At 42.4% G+C, this 26,506-nt stretch overlaps 1 protein-coding gene across 1 annotated transcript in view; it reads right to left on the bottom strand.

Moving 5' to 3' along the window:
* LOC103364924 (rho-related GTP-binding protein RhoN-like) overlaps positions 1-26,506 on the bottom strand; it is a 43,289-nt gene that overhangs the window by 16,224 nt on the left and 559 nt on the right. The window contains exons 2-3 of the mRNA XM_008292222.1: positions 25,114-25,201; positions 218-327 (exon numbers count right to left, since the gene is read on the bottom strand). Coding sequence (XP_008290444.1) covers positions 218-327; positions 25,114-25,201 — 198 coding nt within the window. The remainder of the gene's footprint in view (positions 1-217; positions 328-25,113; positions 25,202-26,506) is intronic.

Raw genomic sequence — 26,506 nt, 5'->3', positions numbered from 1 at the left:
CCCTTTTGCACCAAGTGATTCTTCTTTGCACTGATTTTATTCAGGAATCTGTTTCGTGACTCTTCAACTCAACCTACATACTGACTGTTAGTACTGCATTAGGACAGACTGGGCTGCCCCATTTCCCCAAAAGATACCTTAAAAAATGTCTCAGCCATGTCAGGAAAAGAAAACTCTGAAGACTAAGCCTTCACACTGGTGTTCTGGTGACACTGACCTTCTTCAGCACGCTGTCCAGCGTCTCCGGACGGCTGATGTCGAAGCAGATGAGCACAGCGTCTGAGTCGGGGTAAGCCAGCGGCCGCACATTGTCGTAGTAGGCCGAACCTGCGGGTGAAAAACATCACGCAGACGTGAGCAACACATGGATGATATGTAATTTAATGTCTTTGCCGAAGAGTTAACGCTTTTCTGTCGCAACGTGAGTCACTACGGAGCACATTGGGCCGTAATAACTGTGATTAAATGCAATTATCATGAACTAAGCCGCTCTGCAGATGACTACGAGTGGGTGTGATTCATGCAAACAGAGGGGCCTCGTCCACAACCCCTGGCCCGCGCCCGGCCGTCTTCAATAAGCCCAAAGACAGACATGTGACAGTGATATAATGAATGGCTCGCACAAAGCGTCACCTGGTATTCCGGAGTGGCATGTTTTTTAGTCGGGGGGGCCCAGCCTGAATTGAGTATTGTGACCTGGGCAAGGGGACGCATTCCTATCCTGAGAGGACAACATTCCCTCTCCGCTTCCCTCATTGTCTTCAACACTAGGTGCTTTTGTCGCCGCGCACAGAGCTTTGGCGACTTAACAAAAAGTGCGTCGGACAGAAAATTCCCACCGAGTCCAACTGAATCCACACGTCTGCCGCATGTGTGGCGCAAACATAAACACGTCGACGGTCGCCCAACTTCTGAATTAAAAAATACCAAAGCAGACCTCTTTTTAAAAGTTTGACATTTTCCTCTGACTTTAGACAATTCTGAATATTAGCTAATAAACCTATTTAAACCAAAACACCTCAGTTTCTCTGTAAACAGGAGCTGAGCTGCACTCAGAGTGAAAAAATCCAATCAAACATGACCAACTCCTCAGCGCACCATTAGCCCATTAGCCAAAGCAATTAACAGAGACTCTCACAGGTTCCAGCTGTGTGCAGTTGCAGATAAATCATTCATTTATGAAGGAGGTGGGTGGAGGTGAGCGGATCCTCCTCACCCGATGCACACGAACTGATCAAATGGAGTCAGACATTTTAGTTTTTATTTCACCCTGAAATGTTTGCACAGCACCGACCCGCAAAGATACTTCAGCTACAAATGCACAAATAGTGTTTTTACAACCTTTTGTGTTTGTTTGTTTTTTATTTACATCGGATGTTTGTTTTTCTGTAACCCTCTGAACCTGAAAACTGTTCATCAGTTTTGAAAGACAGGTTATCTTTTAAAACAATCCAAAATTTATTAGAGTCAGAAGCAGTAAAAGTGAAGAGAATAATTAAATTGTTAACTTTTCGATAGTCCTTGAACTTGCTGTTTGGAAACTTGACTAAATCTAAGCTGGAAAAACAGTCGTGACTCGATGATCCAACACTAAATGTAGAACCTTCTTTTATGTCGGATAGCAAGGCTGTCGGATTGTCAAGACGGAGGTCGAGATACAAGGAGGGCTTGATGCTGGAAGGCTCATTTGTTGTTAATTATTGTTCATAGTTGTTATAATAACTAGTAGGGCTGGTCCAAATAGCACTTTCTGGTCTCTGGATATTCAGGCCCAATTAATGATAAATATCAGAATATTCGGCGCGGTCGGGGGACACTTCCAGCGCTTCAACAAGGTGGAAGTGGCCGGAACGCACAGACAGTACTTGGCTGCTGATGCCAGTTTAGTTGGTGGTCACAGTTCTGTTTCCACCATCTCCACTGAGCACGCTCACTGTGTGACGTCATCGTGTCCTCTTCTGCTCATGCGGGACACTTTTGGGTCGTATGAAGTTCACACAGCAGATCACATACAAGTCGCATTTAATTGGAAATGTGAACGAACTCACAAAAAAATCGGATTTCACAAAAAAAAAAATTCTAATTGAGCATCAAGTCCTGCAGTCTGAACGTAGCCAATCTGTGGGATTGTTCAGTCAGATAATACGCCGTTATCCTGATTTGTGACATTAAATGTCATGTCAGAGTCAGAATCCAAGGCTGTCGGTATGTTAAGGCTATTTTTAATGGGTTCGTTTTTCCTAAAAACCTGTCGGATAGCAAGGTTTAGGATTGTTACAGAGGTAGATAGTAAAATATCTATTGTGTGTAGATGCATTTTTTCTGGTATTGGTAGCACCCGTGGGCACTTCGAATTTTAAAAAAAAAAAATCTTGATAAATAAATAATCTAAGAAATTCAGCTTTCACTTTTTCTGCCTTTATGATTTAGAGCGTTATAACTTTGCTAAAGTGCACAGAAGACATATTTAAATCCTCTCTATCACTATGAGTCAGCTACAGAAATACGTTGTCATTTTCCCTTTAAATATACAGTTTGTGTACTCATGGTTACGCTGCATCTACAGATAATAACAGAATGTTTTTCCAAATTCTTTCCACATTTTAGTATTTAAATTAGGGAGTGAAAGTGTGAATATAATTAGTCAGAATTGGCCAAAAGCATGACCAAAAAACACCAAAAGCATTCGTTTTAAAAGTTAGGTCCAAGTCATCTCTCATTTCGCTGACGCAGCACGAACACACCTGCAGGCAGCTACAGTACGTGAACGAGACACGGGCCAAAAAAAGCCGACACATTTACCCTCATTTGTGTTGTGCTGTCAGAATTTGGCCTCAAAGCAAAACGTGTTTGCTCCTTTGTGTTGCTGTGGTCAAAAATGTCAAACTAAAGGCCACTACCATTTTTTTCCCCTCCTCCTCCTCCTCTGTCTCTCTTTGACTAATTCCCGCTCCTGGGTTTCACACATAAAGCACACCCACTGTCCCTTTTATGTTTAGCAGAAGCAGATTAAGCCTTAACATCCACAGAAAATGAGGATGATTAAGTGAATAAAGGGCGAGGTAACAAAGTGAGAGCTGGAAGTGCATGTGACAGTCCCCGTAAAGCGCCTATAGGGGCTCCTCAGACTCACAAACACCCGCCGGCATCAGTGAACCGGCTCAGACAGCTGCAGCTCAGCTTCACACCGTCGCCTTCACCTCTGCATCTGCTGTGATCAGTTACAGAGTTGTAAAAAAAAAAAGTTCTAGTCTTTGTAATCTGGGCTGGAGTTGCTCCCCTACATTTTTTCTGACAGCGTTTTTTTTTGTCCCGGTGCCAGACATGTGGGTCAGAAAAGAAAAATAGCAAGAAGACCACGAGAGATCCTCGCCGCGTGAACTGAAATTTACTATATGAAATACTGCCGGCCCCAGTAGGATGAAGACGCTGTAAAAGAAGTCATTTCCAGAGCTGCTTAGCCAGCACTTTTGCCAGTGCACCAGGTCTATATAGGCTACAGCTATGCAGAGTAATGTCTTTTATTCAGGTACTATCATTAGAACTCGTGCCGACCATTGCAAAACAGCAAAGGGATGTATTTGCCCACGCATCTGAAGGTAGAGACAACAAACGATAGCATGTAAGTTAAAATATTTCTCTCATTTGTGCACCAGAACATCTCGAGTGTGTGGATATGAGCAAACGCTGGCCGCATCGGTGCATATGGAGCGAAATTATTGCCATCAAGAAATCCCAAATATGTGTTTGACAGAACTGACATAATAACGGTGTTGTTTTCTGACAGCGTTTATTACTCGGCTGTTATTATTCAGCTGTGAAGTGTCACGCTCGCTACACATCTCTTCTTAAGCATCAGTATGAGGCCGTAATGACAACTAAAGTGCCTCTGAGTTTTATTCTAAGCAAAGTTTCTGCGTTCGGCATTTCTCTCCACAACACAACGAGTGCATCCTTGAGGTCAAACACGCCGAATGCACTTTGTTCCTTATATAACTGAGAACATTTTGAAACCTGCGCTGTTTACATCCCTTTTTCAACAACCAGCAGTTCTTCTTCTTCTTCTCTGCCTTTGTTGGCACGTTGCTGTATTTTTTTTTTCCCGGCACTTTACAGAAAGCTGTAGATCTGTGGAATGTTTTTAAATCACTTGCAGGACACAACATAGATGAAGTGAGGATAAAAACGACGCTCTAGTGATGCTTGTGAGCCACTTTTAAAACTGTTTAAATGTCATAATTGTTGTTAAAGAATGGACGAAAAGCAATATTTCCGTAGAATTGTAATAAAATTAAAGCATTTTTATGCATTTGTAGGGAGAAAAGGCAGAAAATTAGCTTAAATTACATCTATTTTTTTCAGTGATTGTTGTATATACGCTCTTCTATTGGGATAATTAGGCTTTTCCAGTGAATGTACTAAAAAAGAGTGTTGCAGAATACTAAATGATATTATAATAAAACTCCATTGTGCAATTTTTAAAAGCCATTTTACACAACTTCCCGCTCTTCTACATCTACATCTATATCTAAATAATGCATCCATCCATTATCTATACACCGCTTAATCCTCACTCGGGTCGCGGGGGGACGAGGGCAAAGGCAGGTTCACCTGGACAGGTCACCAGTCTATCACAGGGCTACACTTAGAGACAGACAACCAAGCACACTCACATTCACACCTACGGACAATTTAGAATCACCAATTAACCTCAGCATGTTTTGTGGGAGGAAGCCGTATAACCTGGGGAGAACCCACAGAGAACATGGAGACTCCACGTAGAAAGATCCCGGGTGTCCTCACCAGGACATGAACCAGCGACCTTCTATCTGCGAGGCAACACTGCTAACCACCGCTCCACCTTGCAGCCCAAGAAAGAAATAATGGAAATGCAAATTTAACTTTCTCCACTATAAACGTCAGTGCAACACGGCTGGTAAATTAGGTCACAAATGTTTCCAAAAAACCTTAAAAACTGGCAGGAACTGTGTGAAGTGTTGATCCCTCCCTGCACCGAGGGAAACATCAAAGGCAGGTAACCGGAGATCAGTCCAGTCGACGGCGTTCCCTCGCTCTTATCTAACGTGTATGTGCAGAACTGCTTCGTCTCAGGACCTTCCGCCCATTAAGATAACACGAGCTGTTTGTTTTGCGGCCTGTCTGTCGCGTTCAGCTGATTGTTTTACTCCGGTGTGTTCAGCTACTCCTTCAGCAGCTCTACATTGTTTATTGTGCTGCCAAGTCCTCCGTTCGGTCCGCCTGCCGCTTCCAGAATAAACAGACATCAGGGCTCTCGTGAGAGTCCAATCTCTCTGAATCCTCCTCTTTCTTTCATCGGCGCCTCCGTAAACAGATACCTGCCAAAAAGCAGCTTTAAATAAAAGACTTATTAAATTAGGCTGTCAGAGGCGTTGGATCTGTGTCATCAAGCATCCTGACGGCGCATAGGAGGTTGTACAGATGTTACAAATATATATATATATAAATGTAATAGGATGCTTTGTAAAGTGGGTTTGTTATCATTTTTGTGAAAGTTAAGAGTGGAAGAGAATGAAAAGAGTGATACTGAAATCCTGTTTGAGCAACAATAATAGATTAAGTTAGCACAGCTTTATCCAAAGTTCAACTAATTACCAAAGATGGTTAAATAGCGAAAGTCTTGTTTGTTTAATTATTTCACACAAAGTAATTTTTTCCGCCCTCAGGTAGTAATTTAACAGATATTCCTGGAAGCCTCCACACATGGGGACGATAGTTTCTCAAATGATTACATATTTTTGCTCTGTACCAAGAACTCATCACATGGATCTGCACATGAAGAGTTCATTTACAAAAACGGAGATAATATCAATCAAACTGAAGTTGAGTGGATTCACATGACAACAAATAGAGATAACTTAAGTTTGATATTGTCTAGGGTTTTCTGAAGGTTGGTGAAGATGGACTTATCTTCTGTTTTTGCAAATGAACTCTTCATATATTGTATGTTTTTTGTCTTCGTGACCACTCGCTGGTGTAATTTCCTCATGGACTGGCAGAAGCAGCAATGAGATGATTCATCAGGAGGATCGTCGCTGGTGACAATAGTTGGGTCTGCGCTACCAGCAGTGTTCACAGTGGAAGAGCCCTCAGTCTCTGAGACTCTACGGGTCAGGAGGGCACCCATAGCAGCCTTCATGGGGTTGTGCATTGTGAATTCACCCCTCTGGTTAGACTCTCAGTGGCAATCGGTGGCAATGACCTGAACTGTGCTGCAATGCGGCTGCTCCAAATGTGCTGTTGCTTTGGCAACGAGAACATAATCGACGCCAACTTTGGCTCCTTGCGACTCCTTCATGCGGACGGGTCACTGTTTTGACAGATCCAGCACTTATGGTAGATTGTTTTTGACGCATTTACAGAACGTGACGTCTGGAGAGCGTTCCAGGCGTGGCAGGAGCGCCGGGAACGTTCTGACAACATAACTACTTTGAAGCGGCTAAATTAAATCCCGTGCAGTTCGAACTTTTTGATCGCACCTCGTCCATAAAATGAAACCACCAGTCCTTTCGCAGGGATATCCTGAGGCACTATTGTTTTTTCACATTGGTATTTGTGTACGAATTAAAGAAACAGCATATGTACTTTACGATCTTCAAAAGCACTAAAGCTTATTTTTGTAGCTTTGGAGATTGCCGGGCTAGCTGTATATTCCTGCGTTATGTTTCTGACTTTATGCTAAGCTAAGCTAATCCCCTCTTGTCTCCATACTGAACACATCTAAAATAGATGGGTGTTGAATGTTTTTTTAATACATGTCAATGCTTTAGATCATGTCATGTTTATTCTTGTTAAAGCAATACTGATGCTTACAAACGAACCCACCTTCACTCCACCTCGTAAAACTTGCATTAGAATAATCGCGGATAATGGCGACGCTTCCTTGACTCATCGGCGGAGGAACTAATTCTCGCTGACAAACACTCACCGCGAGTCTGCAACCCTCAAGGCTCCATGATGTCAGCTAATCCATGTTCGGCGCTCGAGAAGCAGCTAATGTGTATCGATCTGCCAGCTTTTCTGACCCTCCCTCGAGCCTGTAGCATGATGCCCCTCGTGGGAAGATTCCTGCTGTTGTTGCAGGATGAGCCCATCTGTCTTCTGTCTAAAACCCTCTGATCAAGCTCATAAAACACACACGCGACACCAGTGGAATAGTTTCCAGTCATCTCGGAGGACAATGTCAGTGTCATTCAGTGTTAGGATAAACTGTGATCTGAAGTTTATTTGTTACAGCTAACAGAGGAGGCTTCGAATTGAAACATCCAACCAAAACGTAGCGTCTGCAGATTAAAAGCTCTCGGAATAACACGCGAGGATGTGTCTCGCGTAGACAATGAAGCGTCAGTGTGTCTCAGATGTGTGGCTGCTATATAACGTTTGGCACAGCAGTCTGGGAAACGGCAACGCCAAGCTGTGACTCCACATGGGGTTGTCACTGATTTCGATGTTTGATGCTCACAAAAAAGAGCCGTTTCCCTTTTTTTCCTCTCCCCTCTGTTATCTGTATCTGGTTAACATTTACTGACCGCGTCCTCTTGTGATTTTATGTAATCCACTTGTGTGCCACTTTTGACTGATGTCTCTGATGGAGTCGGCGGCTGTTTAGAGTCGTTTGTCCTTGCTGCAATCCTGTTATGTCGTTGGAAGGATGTGTTTTAGGAGTGCTGCTCTGAGTTTTCTTGCGATCCAGGCAGCAATATTCAACTGTGAGCGCACAGAAGCATCTCAGCGGGTACGACACAGGGCCTTTGGCTATTTTTTTTTTTTGTTTTGTTTTAATTTTGCACCTGAAAAAGCATCCTCAGATGTACTCAGTAACAGCTGCTGAACTGCCAAAATCATCAACTGCGTGCTCCACGGATAAGAGACACTTATTTTGAAATGTAATAACTCTCTATATTAGACCAGAGTGAGATTTGAACAACTCTGTTCCACATAATCAAAATTGTAAATTACAGAGTTTTAAAAAAAAACAATGTCTGAGTGACACTGATGTTATTGAACCTGTTCTAAAAATTCTCAGCTGCAGCTTCTGCCAAATTTGATGCGGCACAAATGAACCGCGAGATCCGTTCTCGTCGCAGCAAACACCAGGCAGCCTCTTCAATGAATGCGCCGCTTGGCAACCATTCGAGAAAAGGCACCAGTTGTTTTGTGTAACAGGTGTCATCTGGATCCGGCTGCAGGCATCTCCAAGGTGGAACTGGTTAAGTGAGATTCTTTAAAAGCACGTGTGGGTAACCGCAAGTGCTGCATTTACAAATAATTGCAGCGTTTGTGTCAGTTGATCGCACGTCACATGGACCAAAGAGGAGGTGTCAGGTTAGAAAGCAGGCGTTCGACTCCGACCAAGCGTTTTTAAAATCAATTTTCAAGAACTGAAAGTCTTATATACACTTTTTTTTTTTTTTTTAATCATGTCTGACCACAAAAACTCCATTCATACAAGCAGCAGATGGAGAAGCTAAAAGCAGAAAAGTTTCGTTTTTTTCTCCCCTTGAAAAGCATTTTAATTAATTGATTATCCATAGCAGCAATAGACGCCAATTAAATTAGTCATGACTGATGAATCAACTACACTCGACCGATCGGTTTCGCTCTGCCGGGTTGTTGACGTGTGTCCTGACAAACTGCTGCATGTCATCGTAGGCTGACGAAGGAGTGCGAGTGTATTTGGCGTGCGTCATGTGTCGCAAGTGTGTGTCGCTCTCGACAATTGTGTGTCTGATGGCAAGTTTCAGTGTATTTCGCATCCTCTGATTCCCACCTAATTACGCTGAGAATCGCAGCAACAACATGTCTGTGCAGATGTTCGACAAACACATCTGCTCATAGTCCGGCTTTTTGAGCTGGTCACGCTAGAATGAATACAGACAGACGAAGTATCAGAAACTCGGTGGTGTACGGATGTAATAAAACACTTATTGTTGTGGAGATAAATGGTGACTGTATGAATGAATTGTTTTATTTTGGCTTCGTGCATGTTTCCTGCAGAGACTCGAAATTAAAAGACGACTTGAATCTTGAATAATTTTTGATTTTCACTCTGATTTTTCACATGCATCTGCAGCAAAATTCATAAATCTCTTACATATCCTCTGTGCAAGAACTAAAATACACCGATCGTGGAAACCAAACTGTAACCGCTAACTAAACTAGCATCAGCAGCCAAGTACTGCCTGTGTGTTCCGGCCACTTCCACCCCGTCGGAGCGCTCCCCCGGGGTGGAAGTGTCCCCCGACTGCGCCAAATATTTGGATATTCATCATTAATTGGGCCTGAATATCCAGAGACCAGAAAGTGCTATTGGGACCAGCCCTACTAGTTATTATAACAACTATGAACAATAAATATTAACAACAAATGAGCCTTCCAGCATCAAGCCCTCCTTGTATCTCCACCTCCGACTTGACAATCCGACATAAAAGAAGCTTTTACATTTAGCATCGGATTATCGAGTCACGACTGTATTGGTCACAAATCAGTGACATAAAAGTACCTTAATGTTGATCAGCGCTACCTGATGAGCTCCAGTTCTCTACAGGACAAAACTTTCCCTCATTCGTTCCTTTAACTTGTAGCGTGTTTGGTATAAGTAAAGATCTCTGGTGCTTTGTATGGAAGCATCTGTATTTGTTATGATTCTGCACTCATTTATTCTGTTCTGTTTTTGATTTGTCAGCCATCTGTATTTTAAATTAGTTCAATTAAGAGAAACAGCTTTTTACCGAGCAGAATTCCTCGATGAACAACATGTAACGAGCCCCACCAGGCAGGTTCCTTAATTATGAAGGTGAGTCATATTATCTCCTCTGTGTTAAATACGCTAAATCTTGTTAGTGATTTATTTATTTTATACTCCAGGGATATCGGCTTTTTTTTTCTCATTTTATCTGAACTTCTAAAAAAAACAAAAAAAGAAAAACTAATTATTAAACATGCACTGCTGTATTTTCAGAAACGTCTCTGGTTAGTCAAGCTCAAAGCTGTAAAGTGACTGATAAGAGACAATCAGACTCCTTGTATCTTTCAGCATTCATCGCGCCGCATGATTCACAGGAAACTCTCGCACACACACACACCTTGAGATGTTTGCACAGAAAATCATTATTAATCCTCTCTTATGACACTTTTGTCTGCCAGCCTCCATCGCAGCGCGGTAATGTTCATTAATATTAAAATCCTGTTTGTCCTAGTCATGCCCTTCTGAAGAAATACTGCCTTTTCTGGGGTCTAAATTCCTGAAATGCGTCCGGGGGGGGGAACGGCAGTAAAAATTAAATGCTATTGATTAATGCATCTCCCCGCCGCCACCTGAATGTATAAATAACGCCACCCACGGAGATTAAGCGTCGCGGCTGCGCACCGTGTGAAATGTGCAGACAATATGGAATCAGGCTATACCGTCAGATGATTATCAGACGGTCGTGGAGTCCTCTCTCTGTCTTTGTGCTGCTAATCACTGCGTTAATAAACAGTTAGAGACGCCCGGCAGAGCAGACAACGAGCTGCTCCGCCTCTAAAGTCTAATTCTCACTTCATTTGAACATAAAGGGGCTATTTCTGATACAGCGCTTCCTTCCTTTTGTTAGCTGCTTTAGCAAAGGATGGATTTAAATTCAATTAGTAATTTATTTTATTTTATTTTTTTTTACAATTTGGCTACGAGGTTGTAGGTATTCAGGAGCGATGACTCAGTGAAACAAACTACAACAATCGTGGCATGTGTTCTGCCAAATCTGCGTCAATAAACACAGAATAATATAATCTCAGGATTTATTACAAGTAGTCGGAAGGCTCTCCCAAATATAATATACTCAGCTGCATTGTGGGAAATGTAGGCTCCACCGTGTTACATGCAGACAATCTGAACATCACGGCCTCTGCTGCTTCAATCCTCACAGCTTGTCCTGCGGGAATACAACCGTGACTCTCTGGGATGTCCCTTTAATTGGGTCTAATGGTGAAGCATTCTGCATCTTCGGAGCATTTCAGAGCTCGAAAAATCTCACTCTGGACCTCAAATCGTGCCGTATTCATGAACAGATGGAGTTCGCTCAGTTTCCGTGGAGATGGTTCACACTCAAAGGTCACACGTTGACCTTTGAGTGGAACTTCGGTCATGCGATGACAGGTGGTCATACATGTAGAGGGGATGATGGCAGCTGAGCTCATCGCCATGACAACTGCATGAACTCCCATCCGCCGGCGGTTGTCGGGAAGACGAGTGTTGTATTTGCAAGACCAGAATTGAGTAATATTCAATTAACGCCGTCGTATTTAGGAGAAGTGTCGTCTTTATCCTGCTCTATGAGAAGAGAAGAGTTTTTATAAAGTGATTAAATTGGCTGTTGGACGAAACGAAATCTGCTACCTTCAGTGATGCGCTATTGATTTAATTCAAAGTTTGACTGAAATGAAACGACGTAAGATGAGAATAATCCATTTACGGTGTCATAAATCACAGATTCGTGCAACTGCGTGGAGAAAAACTTGTTGTCGTGCTCGCTTCGCGGCTTGAATACCAAACAATCGCCTGAAAAGCAGCGTGGAGGACTGATGCTGCTGGCAGTCACATCAAGAGGCAAACAGTTCCTGCACAGTGTCACCTAACAGATTTAGACTTTCCTTACCACACACACAGTGTTCGACATACAGGCCGTTTCAGTTGAAGGCCGGGTGGACGAGTCTTTATTGAAAACTTGACTCTGCCTCAGTTTAAACAGATTACTCAAGTCTGACTTTCATTTGGAGTGTGCCAGCCATAAGCGAGCTGGATTTCAATGAAAAAGTCTCCGTGATGTTCTGGCATATTTCTTACTCAGTAGGCACAGAGGGAGAGCGCTGCCAGTGAGCGCTCGGTTTTGCCTGGAATCAGCAGTAATCCTGCAGGAGTCCTTAAAATTAATGACACAGGGAACAGACTGGCATCTGGGCATCTCCCCTTCACATTAAACCTCGCGGCTCCTGTTGTCAGCTTCAGCTACAGCCTTATGCTCCTCTGTGCAGCCCCGATTCTAGCTTGGAACCCAGAAAAAAAAAATAAAAAATGAACCTCTGATATATATGTTGTTGAGTGGAAGCAAACACTTTGTCCTGCTGCTCCCACACCTCAGGATTTCAAACGCCCCGCAGCCAAAAGAAAAGAAGACCAAGAAATACGAACAGAAAACTGAAATACAGAGTTAAAGCACAATATGTTGGAAACTGTCTGCACTTGTGTTACCAACAAATTCACATTTATGATCCAGTAACTGAATTAATGATGATGTTTCACCTCAGTTACAGTCAATAAGAAGTACAAGTTTGTTTAATTTGGAGCTGACAGACAATATTGCTGCTTTTAATCTTTTAAATACAAAAATCTTTCCAAAGTTTCACGTGTCACAGCACTTGAGGAGTCAGCGCTGCAACACCTATTAAGTAGAAAAGATTCTCTCCTTGAAGCTTCTCAGATGTTAATAGGTGCCACTTTCCATTGTCCTTGGGAGTTTTTGGACAGTTTCTTGTTGTTTTAAACTATTTTCTGATGCAAGATAAACCAAATAATTAACCCTGTGAACCCCAGATCCACTGGCAGGTCTGAGGCATGTCGTCTTTAAAAGTATCATCAAAGTGATTCATCAGAGCCAGAAACTGTAAAAATGCTCCCAGCGATTCTCTCATTTTTAATTTTCAGATGGTCCTTGAAGTACTCATCTTTGACTTGACATTCCAGCTTGGTACTTAAACCATCCATCCATCAATCCATCCATCATCTATACACCGCTTAATCCTTACTATGGGGAGCTGGAGTCTATCCCAGCTGACTCAGGGTGAAGGCGTACTTAAACCAGTCTAAGCTTAAAATTGTGATATTTCTTCTAAATCACTTTATTCTAAAAAAAGATGCCAAAAGTAAACTGTACCAAGTAATTCCCTTGCAAAAGGCTGTGTTTACTCGTACACAGAGCAGATAGGAGACTAGTTCATAAACGTATTGAAAATGTAATCAGTAAAACATTTACAGAATGCAGGGTCACCTTTGTCCAGCATCACTAACAGCTTTCTATGCAGATTTTTTTTTTTTTGTAAAACAAATAATCGAAAAAATGATTTTTTTCTTTTTATGTGATTTATGGCATCCGTGCTGTCATACTGCACAGGACGCATCTGTGAGTTCTCTCTACTTGTGGTCTTGTTGTTTCTGCAGTCATCCTCAATAGTATTTATACCCTCCCATTAAAGAAAAGGCAAAACTCACAATAGTCACTCAAATAACTATAAACTGAAAAAAGCAACAATAAATAAAAATTTGCTAAATTATACTTTAGTGAAATAAGATGTTGATTTTGAATTGTGGTTGAAAGGAATCATTTTTAAAAAAAAAAAAAAAAAACTGTCCAGGACAAATCAGGTGAAGAAGTCTGACTGAGAGTTACAGAAAACACCTGATGGCAGTGATTGGCTCAAAGGGTTGTTCAACTAAATATTAGTTTACAGGTCCCATCATGCTTGTTTGCTTGTTTGCTTGTTTGTTTTTGTTTTTTTAATATTTCTGTTGAACCATAATTCAAACGCAACGTCATGATTTTATTTGTCAATTTCAGCTTATTTCAGTGACGGCTGTTTTTTTCCTTCTTTAATGACAGGATATGAATACATTTGAGGATGACTGTGTAGAGGTGCAGGACTTCATATCGCAGCTGAATATGAATCCACATTGATTAGAGAAGTGACAGAATCTGCTTGGAGTTCAGAGGGTTAAAAACAAATCCCTTTAGATGAACACACTTTGGACTTGAGTTGCAGCGACGCTCGAGCTCATCAGACGAGACCATTGACACCATTTGAACTGCGCTTCATGTCAGTTTAATTTACAGTTTATTAGATTTTTCTGTTCATTGTTCCCAGCGTCTGATTCGCTGTTATAAAGCATTATTAATCCACTCCCTGCCCGTGACATGTTTGGCATCAGTGAACACATTCCTAACATTGCAAAGTACTTCGGTGATTTATTAAAGCAAAAAAAAAAAAACAATCTAGAAACACAAAAGCGGGATGCCCGAGCGCTTGTACAGTAATTACAGTATATCACAGCAGCAGAAACAAGGTCAGCAGCATCCAGCACCTCCTGCCCTGACAGTAATGGCTGAGGTGTTGGGGGGCTGGACTGAGTGGTCATAGCTACGCCTTGCATTATATATAAGGGACAGAGAGGGTCTTAAGTGGATGGATAGACCCCTGGAGTGGCTTGTGACCAAACAAAGTGCACAGAAAAATCTAATTACATTTTTTTTTTTCAGCCACATATTGCAACAGATCTTTCACTTTGCCATAAATGTTGTGATGTTAGTTTAATTGGGAAGCGGGTGGGCTAAAAAAAAAGAAAAAAGATTTCGAGTTTGTTGTGTTTGTCTTTTGTTACGGCTCTGCTTAATACCTTTATTAACAAGTTGTACCAGTTTCAGGCGCCTTTTATTCTTCTTTAATTCCCTTTATTCCCTTAATAGTCCATTATTTACTCAGTCAGGATTTCCTCTAATCTTCCCATTTCCCAAACTGATAGGTGTGTAAGTCTTGTACTAACTTGAAATCTAGCAAGAGCTTTGTGAAAATTTTAATCTTTTTAAGTATATTGTATATTTAGATTAACCTACAGGGTCGATATACTTCTTTTTTTTTCCCCCCAAATCATAAAAAGTCACATTAAAATGCTAATTTTAGTGAATTTTTGAGTTATTCTGCAACATTAGGTTAAAAAAAAAAACAGCAGGAAAGGTGTTGGGTACATCCAGCTCGCACTAATGCCACTAATGCATTATAGTGGCAGGTGTTTCTCTGACTTTGTCCACCCCATTTATATCAGTGAGGACAGACTAACACCTCTCCGTGTGCTGCAGGGAACAGTTCGATAGCACCGCAATGTACAGCCTCCAACATTAAAACATCACCAGAAACGTGAAAATGTAACACCAAAAACACACACACACGGTGTCTTATTGAAATCTGCTAAATGGGAAAATCTAGAATAAAAAAAAAAAACGCTTCACAGTTTGTGGAACTGGCTTGAAAATGTCACACCAATAATGGCACCTTATTGTTTTGCATTACTGGCAGTGAATTTGAGAATATTAACGAAATGGAAAATACAGAATAAATTACCTTTGCAGTGTGTATTTAACTGACTCTGTGAGTTATTACTTTAAAAAAAGAGATAAAGGAGCAAACAGTGTATATGCTCCCCAACGGAAATATACTGTACAAAGGTTATTGACGTGAATTAATAATAAGAAGGAGCTGCTGTAATAAGCATCCATCCATCCATCCATCCATTATCTATACTCCACTTAATCCTCACTAGGGTCGCGGGGGGGCTGGAGTCTATCCCAGCCGACTCAGGGTGAAGGCAGGTTCACCTGGACAGGTCACCAGTCTATCACAGGGCTACACTTAGAGACAGACAACCAAGCACACTCACATTCACACCTACGGACAATTTAGAATCACCAATTAACCTCAACATGTTTTTGGACCTTGTGGGAGGAAGCCGGAGAACCTGGAGAGAACCCATGCTGCACGGGGAGAACATGCAAACTCCATGCAGAAAGATCCCGGGGACGCGAACCGGCGACCTTCTTGCTGCGAGGCAACGATGCTAACCACTGCGCCACCTTAATAGGCAAACAGTATAATCTAAATGTAGGTTGTGTTATTTTTCTCTTCTGTAAAAAAGCTTTTTCTGCAAAAATCTGCAAACCCAGAGTTAAAAAAACAAAGCAAACAAATGCTGGATAGTTTGAATCCATCCAGTAAGCGCAACAACAACCGCATAGAGATGTTTTCTGATGTCAAAGTCACATCTAAAAGTTCTGGTGTTCATTCAGACTTGCTGTCTCTCTCAGACCAGACTGCTCAGTTACACATGCACCAGTGGCTGAGAGACAGACCAGGCGTCCCCTGAGAGCCGGAGTGGAGACGCATCTAGGCCATTGATTTTCAATGTACCCTTGGTCTTCTAATGGGCCGCATGAGCCGAGGAAAATCAGAGCAGGTTGGCTGGAGCGCAGGCTCGCACCACGAAAACCTACTGACACTCATTTAGGCCTCACTCGGCATATTTTCTCCCGTGCACGACTCCACTTTGACTCCCTCCATCTCGGCGCTGGCCTATTTATATATTTTCCCACTTGTGTAATCTCTTGCAGCACTTACTCATACCCTTACTCACACACAAACATGCACACGTTTTCGTCGGGGGAAAAAAAAAAAACAGCACTCGGACTAAAAACCCAGTTCCACCCCGCTATCTCGCGCCTCGATCCAAAAAGCCTCGGAAACGCTTCAACACACCGAGCTATTTTCTCGGCTCCTTTCTGTCACGGAGCCAGTGCCACTCACTCGCGCAGATGCTCGCTCGGAGCACATCTGGATAGTGCTTTCAAGGAGCCAACATGTAATTGGGGTCATAAAAGCTGCTCATGAATGAATGATGGATTGTTAAGGCAATCTCTCCCGCAGACTTTGCTGACCTGGGATGGGAGGATGGATGGAAAGGATTCAACAGGGGGGAGGGGTTTGAAAAGGACGCAGCGTTATTTGCACAAGCAGTGGGCGTATGCGCAAGTAAACATCCGTCAACATGTTCAGACATGTACTTATTAGCCCTGAGCGAAGCATCACAGATAATTGAGGTTAAATATTCCCACTGAACTGGAAAGACTTCTGAGCAAACCTCTCTGCGTTCCTTCGCAGGTGTGACTCTGCCGGTTGAGCCAGTTGTTTTATTGGCTTCACACTTTCACCTGCTTTGAAAGCTTGTTTTTTTGAGGAGGCCGGAGCATCCTCCAGGCATAAATGTGCTTTTTTTTGGTCGTCAGCCACCCACAGAGAAAACCATCTCGGAATTCAACTGTGTGTAATTTCTTTCTAAAATGCACCGACAACAAAAAGTTTTCCAAAACCATTCGAAATGATGCGACTACAATTAAAATGTGAATTATGTTGCTGAAACCGGCTAAATTAAGAATGGTTCTTTGCAATTATAGATTTTTTTTGTGGGGCTACTTGGGGGCAGCATAAACAAGCTCATATGGCAAACAGCTGCTTATTTACACTTGAGGCTGACATTAGTGTTTATTTGGAGTTAAACTATCAACTTTCCTTTTAGCAGTGTTTGGAGTTCTGTCGTTTCCTGAGGAGAACATCTGGCTCTTTAGCTGCGAAATGCTCCATTAGGTTCGCCAGCAAGTCGCTAACTGTGCCTGTCTGTCATTTGGTGCTGAGCAGGTAATGTGCAGTGGGTTTTAGAGATTTCTTCCTCTGCCTGGTGTAGCTGAAAGTGATGCTGATGAGAGAGAAAAGTCCAGAAAACCAAACCAATGAGCTAAAAGACTACAACCTAAAAGAAAAAAAAATCTACAAGGACAACATAGGTGTTACTAATACTGAGGAAAAAATGGTGGCTGATTTTATTACCTAGATTTTTCATTTGTTTCCGTACTTTTTTCCTGCAGTCCCTGAATTTTTGTTGCATGACTGTTGATCACAGCCGAGTCAAAACTGGCTTCAGCTTTGCATTGAGAAGCACAGAATTTTTTGTTTTTTACAGAATCTGGTTAGAGCATTTTTTTACACTTAAATATGTAGAATAAATTGATTTTGATTTGGTTTATTTTCCAGATTCATGCCTCGGCTGATGCATTCGAGCTCCGTCTGAAAGATCACAATTCAGTAATTCTTTGTGTTTTTAGTCTCTGATAAATTAGTGCGATTTTGGCAAATGTTGAACATGCTTTTCACACCCACTGGTGGGTTTCGGGGGTTAAAGCGGCAGCTATTACATCGAAGATCTGCGTTTGGTTGTGTTTGGCAACACCCGTAATGACAAACGATAATCGCAGGTGTGCTTTTGACCCTCAATTCACGGAAAACCAAAACAGCGTCCCCCTCTGTGACGTCGCCATTTTAACATCTCCTTTGCTCTTTTGAGTAATTTCCTCTTCTTAACAATGAGTTCAATGCTTTCCTTCGGATTTGCGCGGCTTCTGAAGTGTCATTATCTGCAGTCATCTGTCCTTTCCCTGTCATAGAATTTCATTAGTGAGTCAATCGCTGTTGTGTTAACTTAGCTGATGATTGATAATGACTCAACAGGCGTTTATTTGAATGAAAAGCTTTAAAATCAACAGTTTCTCACACCTCGACTCCACGCCTCACACCGCGGCTTCCTCCTTTCGCCTTATAAATACGCCTAATGCTCGACAAACGCACTCATAAAGTTAGAAGGTGAACCAGGACAAAGTCTGATTTAATTTTAATATTTTAACGCGATGCTTTATAATTACCTCAGATTCATAGGAAAAAAAAGTGTTTTTAGGGCATATTCATAATTAGCACCAGGCGATTAGCTAAGAATGTAAAGGTAGCCCCCGGAGTCTGTGTATTAATCTAATTTATGACCTTTTCGAGCCTTACATTACAAAATTGCTCCATAATTGACTCGCACAGATGCCTGAGAACACTGAAGTCCTTTGGGTGCAAGAAACAACAGTTTTGACGCTGACGCAGAGCCGCAGAGGGCGATCAAGATAGAAATCAAATAAAAAAATCACACTGGGAGAGCGAAGAGTCGATGATCTCATACATACATGTTGGACCATTTGTGCGGCTCTGTTGCAGGATAGTCGGTGTTGCCGCAGCACATAAAGACGGATTACAGTGAGCCATGTAAGGATTGCCAGGATGGAAGGAGTATGGGATTTTACAGAGGAAATGAGAAAAAGATTGAGTGAGAAGTGAGGGAGAGACATAAAGACGAATAGAGGGACAGACAAAGAAAACGCAAGGTAAGCTAATCAAGCGCAGGAGTGCTGAGAGGGCAGCGCCCCGATACAGTGGGACTCCTGACCTTGACTTGTTGGAAACAGAGAAAGAGAAAGACGGCGGTGAGAAGGCTGGCAGCCGGAGGGGGATATCAGACAGAACGGATGAAATTAAAGAGAAACTGCAGAGAAGGGCGAATCGAGACACATAAACGGGCGAATTAGGTCACCTGGGATCAGATTTTAAGTTCTTTTTTATTCCTTATTTGAAGAGTAACAAGGTCTCTCTGCATAACTGCTGTGTCATCATAATGCTCGCAGTTTTAGATTATTTCTTTGTTTTATGGTGATTTGATCGCGCGATGGCCTTTTGATGACTCCACAAGGTCCGCTGCTCATTAAACCACTGCCAAAGCTTCTAAAGAAGAACAATTTGATTAAGAACTTGCATGCAAATACGAAATAAACTAAAGAGGGTGGTAAAGGGGCTGCTTTGAGATCTCTGGATCAAGGCCCACAGCTCTGCCACGGACGACTATTTCTATATTGATTACGTTGCTTTTACAGATTAGTCAATTAATCTAAAAGATGAGTTTACCTTAAGAGGAGCAAAGTGACCAATTCTTTAAGTTCATTTAATTTTAAGAAAGTGTGTGTGGTAATATAACGCAGCACAGAATGAAAGGTTTACATATTAAAGTGCAAAACTGTGTTAAACTGGAAGCTCTCACATGCAGCAAGTGCAGCTCCAAAAGAGATTCAAGTTTATATTAATGCCCTTAAAGTGAACAAAAGACAACATATTTTAAAAACATGGATCCACTACAGCAACTTCTTTTTCCTTATTGTGTAGTTGTAGCTTCTAATTTATCGTCGTCTTTATCTCGTGTGTGTTTGTAATGCAACATTGCAGTTATAAAATCAGGATTTCAGTGGTGCAGGCAGCATCTTGAAGGCATGTTCCAGTCACTATTTCATACTCATCCTGTTGTCTGACAACAGAAACAGTAAAGTGTTTAAATGAGAGCAGCTTCATTGGGGAATCGGTTGTATTTAAGTACAGTTGATGTGAGCACAGGGAGCCGGAGAGAAGCATAGATGTAAATGAACTCTACAGCACTTTTGTGTTTTCTCTTCGTTGCTGTGATACAACATCCAAACTCTGCACAGTGTACAGACCACTCTTTTGGTCTATTGGATGTATTCTCATTCTTTCAAAGCCTTTTAGAAACTGGATCAGACTTTGCTGCTGCTCCAGTTGTCTAAAGCTGTAGCGCTGACTGCAGCTGAGTTTATGACACAGCAGTGGTGATGTTAAAGAACAACTGTTACTGGAATATTTCGAGTTTTTACGATAAAACATAAAAATTATGAGTTGATTTAAAATACTGATGTCGAAGCATCTTTTGGACATCATCAATTATGCCAATGCTTCTTTGATTTTTTTTTTTCAGTGATTCAGGAACAACAGAGTCAATAAAAGGGAAAATACAGTCGTGACTCGATAATCCGACACTAAATGTAAAACCTTCTTTTATGTCGCATAGCAAGGCTGTCGGATTGTCAAGACGGAGGTCGAGATACAACGAGGGCTTGATGCTTGAAGGCTCATTTGTTATTAATTATTGTTCATAGTTGTTATAACAACTAGTAGTTCTGGTCCCAATAGCACTTTCTGGTCTCTGGATATTCAGGCCCAATTAATGATGAATATCCGAATATTCTGCACGGTCGGGGGACACTTCCACCCCGGGGCAGCGGTGGAAGTGGCCGGAACGCACAGGCAGTACTTGGCTGCTGATGCTAGTTTAGTTCGCAGTCACACTTCTGTTTCCACCATCGGTGGTGGCACTACTCCCCCGCCGCTGCCACCATCCATGTTTACTTCCATAGACACTGAGCACGCTCGCTGCGTGTGACGTCGTCGTGTCCTCTTCTGCGCATGCGGGACACTTTTGGGTCGTATGAAGTTCACACAGCAGATCACATACAAGTCGTATTTAACTGGAAATGTGAAGGAACTCGCAAAAATATCGGATTTCACAAAAAAATCTGAATTGAGCATTAAGTCCTACAGTCTGAACGTAGCCAATCTGTGGGATTGTTCAGTCAGATAATACGCCGTTTTCCTGATTTGTGACATAAAATGTCATGTCGGGGTCAGAATCCAAGGCTGTCGCTATGTTAAGGCTGTTTTTAACGGGTTCCGTTTGTTTTTCCTAAAAACCTGTCGGATAGCAAGGTTTCCAGATTGTTAAGGGTCGGATTATCGAGTCACGACTGTATTATCTTTACATGCTATTTCCAGTTAACCATGGATGTATTAAAGATAGAGTCAGCAGTTCTAATCTTGTCCACTTCTTGTCAAATTCTGCAAATACGTCCTCACAGTCCATAACATCTGCACTGCGCTCTGTAAACAGGAAGCAACAAAGTGGTGGCTCGGATCTATAAACACGACATTATTCCAGCGTTTCTTGGTGCTCGTGCTCAGGACACGGGGAGGCAGATGGTACATGCTAACGTGCTGAACTCCACAGCATGGTGTCAAGAAGGAGAGATGGCCAAGGGACAGCGAATGAGGAGAAGGTCGGAAGAACAAAAACTAAGACGAGTGAAGATCAGCGAAGAGACCTGCGAGAGTTGGACGAGCATCTTTCTGATCTTAATCTTGATGGAAAAACACAACAATGGCAGAGAGGGAGGGATGAGGGCTCGCAGAGATGAGCACAGGAAAGAAAAAGGAGGATTTTACCCGACGAGGCAGGGAGCTCGAGCACACGCAGGTTTGGACGTGGTTGATGGAAGCAGGAGGTCGAGGAGGCAGCGGGAGGGGAAGCCAGATGAAGAATGAAGGACAAAGGAAGCAAGTGTTTGGTCAAACAGCGAGCGCCTGATTAATTAAATCCACTGTTTGTTTCTGCACAATGAGCAGCTCAGAGGTTCATTCTTGCCTCACACTCTCCCCTCAACAACTCAACCTTGTCTTCTCATCTTCCCTTTTTTTCTAATCATACATCCTCCACTGTTATCCGCACAGGAGCCTCGGAGCTTAAGATCAGTGAGGAGTTTGTGCTCTTTTATCATTTGCACTTGAAACCTTCGGCGATCTGAATCCGCTTACATCATATCTGTCCTTTTTACTCAGCTCCAAATCCAACATGCTCAACCGCAGCGATCATCTGATAAAACATATCCTCATTTTTTACACTGAAACCGAACAGATTTTTCTACAATTGCTTGTTGGGTGTCTGAGTTTCGTCCACAACTTCCCTCCCACTGGGTTGGTTCACCTGCTGTCATGCAAATCGCACACACACAAACTGAGCGCGTGCAAACATTTGCCTAGCTGCCTCTCGTACATGCCGGCACATGCTCACACACACACACACACACACACACCAGCAAAAAGTATGAAAATTCTCAGGCAGCCCTGTGATTGCATAAGGAGCGGTATATGTGAGTAAGAGCAGAAGTTGAAAACTCAGGAGTATTGCAGCAGTGCACACACAAAAGCTTCCCTGTGCGACTGTAATCCCCCAGTTCAGCCATTAGCAAGAAGAGGCAGGTTCCACTGGGACCTGTGGTAGCACTGATGTAGGCGCCGGTGCACCTGTCTGCCGAGACGAAGCCAGAATAGCTGGCAGGGACACTGCAAGGCAACGCACACGTCTCTTCTTTACTTACAGAGAGCTGGAGGAAGCCGGGTCAGGTCAGATATGGATCACCTGCCGTGAACTACATCAACCCTCTGAACCCCCGAGCAGCTTCTGGGTGTGTTTTTATTTACTACAGGCTCCTCTTTCAGCGCAATATAAAGTCCGCTATGAAAACAGCACAACCAGGCCTAGAAGTAGATAGAACTCAACAATTCTCCAGATATTTCACCACACTGAAGGCATCTCCAGGCAACTTGCCCCTCTTTAAACTGTTTCTGAGCAATGCTGCATTTATTTTGTCCATCGAGCACGTTTCATTCTCCTCTCGGTGTCTCTTGTCATCTCCTCTCGAACACTGCCTGCAGTTCAGCTGAGACGTTTGTCACATGACCAACGGTTGAAGCTAATGACTTCTGAGTTGTGGTGAGAGGTGCAGGATCTGCGTTTTGGCAATTTTTTTAACAGTAATTTTGATCAAATATCACAATTTTAAGCTTACATTTGGCTGATTATGGAAGCAGAAGTCCTACATGATTAATTCAAGGACCGTCAGAAAGTTGAAAATCTGTTTCTCGCTGTGATAAATGAGGTCGCTTTAAACAACGCACGCCTTTCAAACCCGCTGGTGAGTTTTTGGGACTAAGAAGGTTAATAGAAATGCAATGAGACTAAAAACACTTTAAAATGTCATTTATCTCTTTTTTTTTTTTTTTTGTCCTTTCAATTTAGGGCAGGAGTTATTATTAAAATACGTTAAAGCTTAAACACACTGAGCAGCTGGGGATTTCAAAACGAGATACTTGAAGTCTGTTCAAATTAGACTTCTGTCATATGTCTCTATTTATTGTCTGTGAAGATTCTCAGTCATCCAGGTCATGGTTATTCTGGTAGATTAATCGTCTTCAAGGAACTCAAGCAGTTGCTACGATTAATCTAGCAGAAAAAAGTCTATTAATCTACTTAACTCTACTTGACATTTGCTAGATTTTAGGAGTCTGACTGCACTGACATGAGAGCTATATCAGTCTTCTCATCTGATTCTTAGCAAGCTATTGAATAAATGTGTTTCCAATCCTCTTATGCCACCAAGGTCCTTCCTTTACTTCCTTCCCTTCAACCTTCAGGACAGTTTAGCGTGCTTTCGAAGTTACAGCAAAACAATCAGCTATTATTGCTTTATAAATCAGTAGAAATCCATTAATAAATTCAGCATTTGGGTTGCCAGGTTGTAAAAAGAAAAAAAAAATCCCTCTCGCTGGTGTATATCCTCCCCTAAACCCTCCTTATTAAAAAATAATTCCCCTCTCTTTTACAGTTGCGCGCGGACAGAAATAGATTTTTCGTCGGATTCATTCGTGGAGAATTTTTTTAGAAGAACCTTGGAGGCTCTTTGTCGCCTCGCGTCCGCTATGCAGAGATTCAAACGATACGACATCCCAAAGTCCTGAATGGTTCACACGAAAAAGATGAATTGAATTCTTGTGCGAGGGTGGAGCAAATGACTGTTTGAGTGTTTCACTGCTGTAATTGTCATCCACCGACCAGCTCAGCGAGGTGTGTGTGCGTGTGTGTGTGTGTGTGTGTGTGTGTGTGTGTGTGTGTGTGTGTGTGTGTGTGTGTGTGTGTGTGTGTGTGTGTGTGCGTGAACCAGGCAGCAATTTCAGAGGGTTTTTGTTTACACACAGCCGAGTGGCCTCACCCACTGCAAGCCCACAGGCAGCACCAGCCCCAGCCAGCTGCAGCTCTTAATCTCCAGCTCGTCTGGCTGGTCGGCGTGTCGGCTTGGGTGGAGGTTAATGGAACGCTGTTGTTGTGCGAGAACAAGTTTTCGGGTGTTGTTATGTAAGTGGAAATGAAATGTGAAAGGAGGCCTAAAGGCTGACAAAAGGGGAGAAAGCTAACTCCCACCCGGAGACTGAAAGAGTCTGACTGTTTGAGCTCCGCAACCTCGAATCTCCGCCGTATAAAACGACTCCAAAGTGCAAAACTGTTGCTCTATAAATAAACATTTTTGAGCAACAACCCCCCCCGAGCTATCAGCACCAACCAGCGGACAATCAACAGTTGTTAACTTAAATGAGCCCACTCGCCTCGTTGCGTGTATTCTGCCAAGATGCAGGCTCGCGATCATGAATCTTGTGCGTTTCTTTCAGCCTTCCTATGTGTTGATTAAGCTGTGGCAGCTACTCGGAGCAGGCGAGGCGCTGATTGACAAGTTGTTTATCCGCTCAGAGAGCTCATATGACTCTTGAGCTGGCTGTTGAAAGCTGACTACAAGTGTCAAATTAACTCTAAAAGGTGATGACAGGACGGAGGTTACATAAATAGTGTACGGACACATGCTGCATCCAAATTTGAATTAAATTAGCTGAAATCATTTTTTTTTTTTTAAATTATCCATCAGTGCTCCCTACAGATTATCCTGGCACTCTCTGTGTGTGGTTGCTCATGTTGTTGGCCCACTGCCTGGAAGTTGTTGTACGCTCTGAGGAGTCAGCTGTCTGCCAATCTGGAGCGCCTGATACAGTAACTTCTTCACGGGGTTGGGATGATGCGCCTCTCGCGGCACCGGTGTGACAATCCTGCACCGCAAAGGGACGAAGCCTCACCTGAAGTGTCCCACATGTTGAGCTCGATCCTCTGCTTCTCGATCTCGAAGCTGGCTGTGTAGTTCTCAAACACCGTGGGAACATAGTTCTGCAAAAGAGACACGTGTGGCTAAATTTAGATCAAAGCTGGTAGAAAATTTGGTGTGATTTTTTAGAAAACAGCCGGATTCTTAATGAATTCGGAGGATAGTGCAGAGAGGAATGTCAAGAAGCAGGGAGCGGTGTGTGTTTGTGTTTGTGTATGTGTGTGTGTGTGTGTGTGTGTGTGTGTGTGCGTGGAAAGTAGATTAAGCCAATTCTTAGCTTTGACCTATTTCGAAAAACAGAAATTTAGGTCAACAAGCTTTGATTTCATTATCCGCAATAGTTCAAGAGTTTCGAGAGAAACTCAAATTCAGTAAGTGCAAAGAATATTTTAACCCGTCACTTGGTCAAACACACAGAATACCATATTCCTGTTATTTTCAATCCAACATCTGACAACTAAATACATTTTCTGGTGCTTTTCATGTCGTGACAACGTGTTGTCATCAACAAATTAGCCAAAGCACATCAGAGATTTGACCAAAATGAGATACTCCTGGATTTATCTGCTCAAAATCTCTGTTGTTGTCCGAAATGTTCACAGCTCCCAGATTTGTGTGTCAAATTTTGAATTCTTGGTGTTCAAAACTATTGTTCTTCCTGATATCTTCAGATCAGGGCTGCAGCGAAGGATTATTTTAATTTTTTTAATAAGCCATCCATAATTTTCTCAAATAGCCACTTGGTTGTTTGGTAAATCTGTGTTTCCAAAAAAACACAGATGACCCCTCAAATGTCTTGTTTTGTCCACAATCTAGAGATACTGAGTTTACTGTCACAGAAGAGGAAAGAAGACAGACAATATAGCAAAATATTCACATTTAAGGAGCTGGAGTCAGAGGATTTAGACAATTCATTGACTAGTAGTTGATAATTGCTTAATTAACTGTTGCTTCTGTTCTTCAGATGTGTTGATTTTATGACTAAAATCACGAGTACTGAGCGTCCAGGAGATCATGTTTTCAGGAGACAAACTGTTTCTCGTGTGTTCATGTTGTTTTCATTCACAGTTTTTAGTCACCGCATTAAAATGTCATAACTGCACATTTATTCATGCGCCACTCACAGTGGAGAATCACACAATCTCGGTGATTCATTGTGTTGCTCAGCGGCAGTTGTTCAGCTGAAACCGGTGATGCTTCAGTGTTTACACGCCGAAGCTGCTCCAGCAAACCACAGACGCACGATGCGCAAAAGCGCACCGAGGTCCGGTTCTGTGGCGACCGTACGCAGCCAATCTTGTGATTTTTATGTCGAATTAGTTTAATCTATTTACACAAGTGACAGGAAAGATGTGATAGCAGTCTAT

Source organism: Stegastes partitus, unplaced genomic scaffold, assembly GCF_000690725.1.
Source record: "Stegastes partitus isolate 25-593 unplaced genomic scaffold, Stegastes_partitus-1.0.2 Scaffold795, whole genome shotgun sequence".
NCBI lineage: Eukaryota > Metazoa > Chordata > Actinopteri > Pomacentridae > Stegastes > Stegastes partitus.
The sequence above is the reverse complement of the archived record's forward strand: the minus strand, read 5'-3'. Positions and strand labels throughout refer to the sequence as shown.